Here is a 3578-nt window from a genome sequence, read left to right on the forward strand (position 1 = left end):
GTTGTAAGCTTCAAACTTTCGGCAGGTTTGAAATGTTTCATAACTCCAGGGAGGAGAAGGAGGGGCGAAAAGAAACAAGTTCTATACTTGTGATGAGCAGCTGGTCACAGTGGTTGCCTGGAGTATATGCCTTTTGTATCCTTTGAATTTCCAGCCATGTAAATATATTATTTATTCCAAAAATAAATCACATTTACATTTTAAAAATTCAGTTCTCTAACTACTCTTTGTTATCAAGGCTGGTTGAGTCAAATATAAAATAGACACCAATGACTTCTTAAAAATCATATTTACGGCCGGGCGCAGTGGCTCCCGCCTGTAACCCCAGCACTTTGGGAGGCCGAGGCGGGCGAGGTTAGGAGATCGAGACCATTCTGGCTAAGAAGGTGAAAACCCATCTCTACTAAAAATGCAAAAAATTAGCTGGGCATGGCGGCAGGCACCTGTAGTCCCAGCTACTCGGGAGGCTGAGGCAGGAGAATGGCGTGAACCCCGGAGGCGGAGCTTGCAGTGAGCCGAGATCGCGCCACTGCACTCCAGCCTGGGCGACTGAGCGAGACTCTGTCTCAAAAAAAAAAAAAATCATATTTACAAAGTACAGTGGGGGAAATGCTTATACTACAGTAAGGTTAAAAAATACTAAATTGTGGCGGAGGGCACCATGGTCGGTGGCGAGGCGGCAGCTGCAGTGGAGGAGCTGGTCTCGGGGGTGAGGCAGGCGCCCGACTTCGCGGAGCAGTTCCGCTCCTACTCAGAGAGCGAGAAGCAATGGAAGGCACGCATGGAATTCATCTTGTGCCACCTGCCCGACTACCGCGACCCGCCCGACGGCGGTGGCCGCCTGGACCAGCTGCTGTCCCTCTCCATGGTCTGGGCCAACCATCTCTTCCTAGGCTGCAGTTACAATAAAGACCTTTTAGACAAGGTGATGGAAATGGCTGATGGGATTGAAGTGGAAGACCTGCCACAATTTACTACCAGAAGTGAGTTAATGAAAAAGCATCAAAGCTAAGCCAGAAGATTTATCACATTTTCATCATCAGCTACAGGATTAGAAAGGAGGCTGGGATGAATGTGACATAGACCACAGCAGTTCTCTTAAGACTCCTGGTATTACCAACATAAAGAGGCAGGTGGAATGAGAAGGACTCTGTCTAGATTGGCTTTTTTAACATTCTCATTTTTTCCAGTAGTTATCACGGTAAAAGTATGCATGGATATTTATGTATTTATAAATCATGTACTATAAGATGAGTTCATCAACATTGTAAAAGCCCTCTTTTCTATTTTCAGTTCTCTTTTTTTTTTTTTTCTTACCAACAAGGTCTCACTCTGTCACCCAGGCGGGAGTACAAAGGTGCAGTATTGGCTCATTGCAGCCTTGAACTCCTGGGCTCATATATTCAGGGTTTTTTGTTTTTCGTTTTGTTTTTTTGAGACAGAGTTTTGCTCTGTCACCTAGGCAGGAGTGCAGTGGCATGATGTATTTTCAGTTTTTAAATGTCAGAATTTTTGTTTAAAATGCCTTTTTGGGCTGGGCACAGTGGCTCACACCTGTAATAATCCCAGCACTTTGGGAGGCCGAGGTGAGCAGATCACCTGAGGTTAGGAGTTTGAGACCAGCCTGGCCAACACGGTGAAACCCTATCTCTACTAAAAATACAAAAAAAATTAGCTGGGCGTGGTGGCGGACATCTGTAATCCCAGCTACTCAGGAGGCTGAGGCAGAAGAATCGCTTGAACCTGAGAGGTAGATGTTGCAGTGAGCCAAGATCGCACCGTTGCACTCCATCCTTGGTGACAAAAGTGAAACACTCTCAAAAAAATAAAAATGATAAAATAAAATGCCTTTTTGTTGTTGGTGTAATGGCAGGTAATGAGTTTTATAGTTTAGATTTTTCGACAATGTACCTTTAAGTGCAATTCTCTTTTATGGCCTTTTTCTTCCCCCACCAAGGCAAATCATATCCTTTAATTCCTATTTCCACCTGAAATTTATACCATACCTATACCCAACTACCACACATACTCATCCTTTTTTAAGAAATGAGAATCAAATCATAGACTTGAAGTACCCACCAGCTCATGGAAAGAGGCGGCCTACCAAAAAGCATCTGGCCTTAGTTTAAAACGCATTGACACAGGATTCCAGGGCTTTGTCTGGTCAGCCAGTTGATTTGCAAATTCTGTCTCCCAGTCTGCTTTTCTGGAGGAAGCCTGAGGCTTGGGTCTTCTAGACCTGAGGAACCACCTTGCACATAGCCTCTTAAGAAATACTTGTTGCAGTCCTGCTTTGCTCTGAAATTTTGCTGTTAATGTTCCTCAGCTGTCTGTTCTGTACCCCCTCTCTGCTCTTCTTTCTTGTTTAGTCCGCTCCATTAAGTAAATAGGTCTAGGCATAAGTACTGGGAGAGGGGCTTCATTTGGGAGGCAGTAGTGTAAGTTTATCACAGGAGGGGTCACTCAACAGTGGTAGGCACTGTGCTTGGTACTAGCGATAGTGGCAAATAAGACGCTGGACCTTGCAGGCCGGGCATGGTGGCTCACGCCTGTAATCCCAGCACTCTGGGAGGCAAGGTGGTCAGATCACAAGGTCAGGAGTTTGAGACCAGCCCAGCCAACATGGTGAAACTCCACCTCTACTAAAAATACAAAAATTAGCTGGGTGTGGTGGCATGTGCCTGTAATCCCAGCTACCCAGGAGACTGGGGCAGGAGACTTGCTGGAACCTAGGAGGCAGAGGCTGCAGTGAGCCAAGATTACACCACTGCACTCCAACCTGGGCAACAGAGCAAGACTCCATCTTAAAAAAAAAAAAAAAGAAAGCATTTTCTTAGTCTGAGTAGGAAGCTTATGAAAAAAAGAGAAGAAAATGCATTTCCATTGGTTTCTCATGAATTCCATTTCTTTATATGATATGATGCCCTGATAAAATAATAATAGTCTTTCAGGAATGCATGCACTACATAAAGCAAGTTTAAATTGTGGAATGATTTCCCTTTCATTGCTTTTATTTATTTTTGTTTTTTCAGAGCTGGGGTCTATCACTCTGTCACCCAGGCTGGAGTGCAGTGGTGCAATCATAGCTCACTGCAGCCTCAGACTACTGGCCTCAAGTGACTCTCTTGCCTCAGCCTCCCAAAGTGCTAAGAATACAGGCAGGAGCTACTAAACCCGGCCTCCTTTAGTTTGTTTTTGAAGACTTCTCTAGTTAATCAAAATCAAGTTTTGTTTCAATTTTCTAATAGGTTTTCTCTCATTGTTTCCTCACTTAAACTGCTTTTCTTCTCGTGTTTTACAATTTCTGTGGCTATCTAACATATAAAATTAACCAGTATTTTAGAATTTCATCCTTTATTTCTGGAATAGAAAATGGCAAAGAAATTTAAATGTTTCCATTTCAGCAATAGTCGTATAGGTAAAATGGCCCACTGTCAGCCTTGAAACAGTACCTCATATCACATAGAAGTTCATATACAGTGTCTTGCTGAAGACTTGGGGTAAAGATAGAGTGAGATCATAGGAAGGGACAAGTAATAAATAGGAGGAGAACTTTTTTTTTTTTTTTTTTTTTTTTT

At 43.4% G+C, this 3578-nt stretch overlaps 1 protein-coding gene across 1 annotated transcript; it reads left to right on the forward strand.

Moving 5' to 3' along the window:
* Positions 1 to 558: 558 nt before the first annotated feature.
* LOC108514957 (CDKN2AIP N-terminal-like protein) lies at positions 559 to 1260 on the forward strand. Its single transcript, XM_017851496.1, has one exon. The coding sequence runs from the start codon at positions 662 to 664 to the stop codon at positions 1010 to 1012; it is 351 nt and encodes a 116-aa protein (XP_017706985.1). The 5' UTR covers positions 559 to 661; the 3' UTR covers positions 1013 to 1260.
* The last annotated feature ends 2318 nt before the right edge of the window (positions 1261 to 3578 follow it).

Source organism: Rhinopithecus bieti, unplaced genomic scaffold (genome assembly GCF_001698545.2).
Source record: "Rhinopithecus bieti isolate Rb0 unplaced genomic scaffold, ASM169854v2 scaffold_34310, whole genome shotgun sequence".
Taxonomy (NCBI): Eukaryota; Metazoa; Chordata; class Mammalia; order Primates; family Cercopithecidae; genus Rhinopithecus; species Rhinopithecus bieti.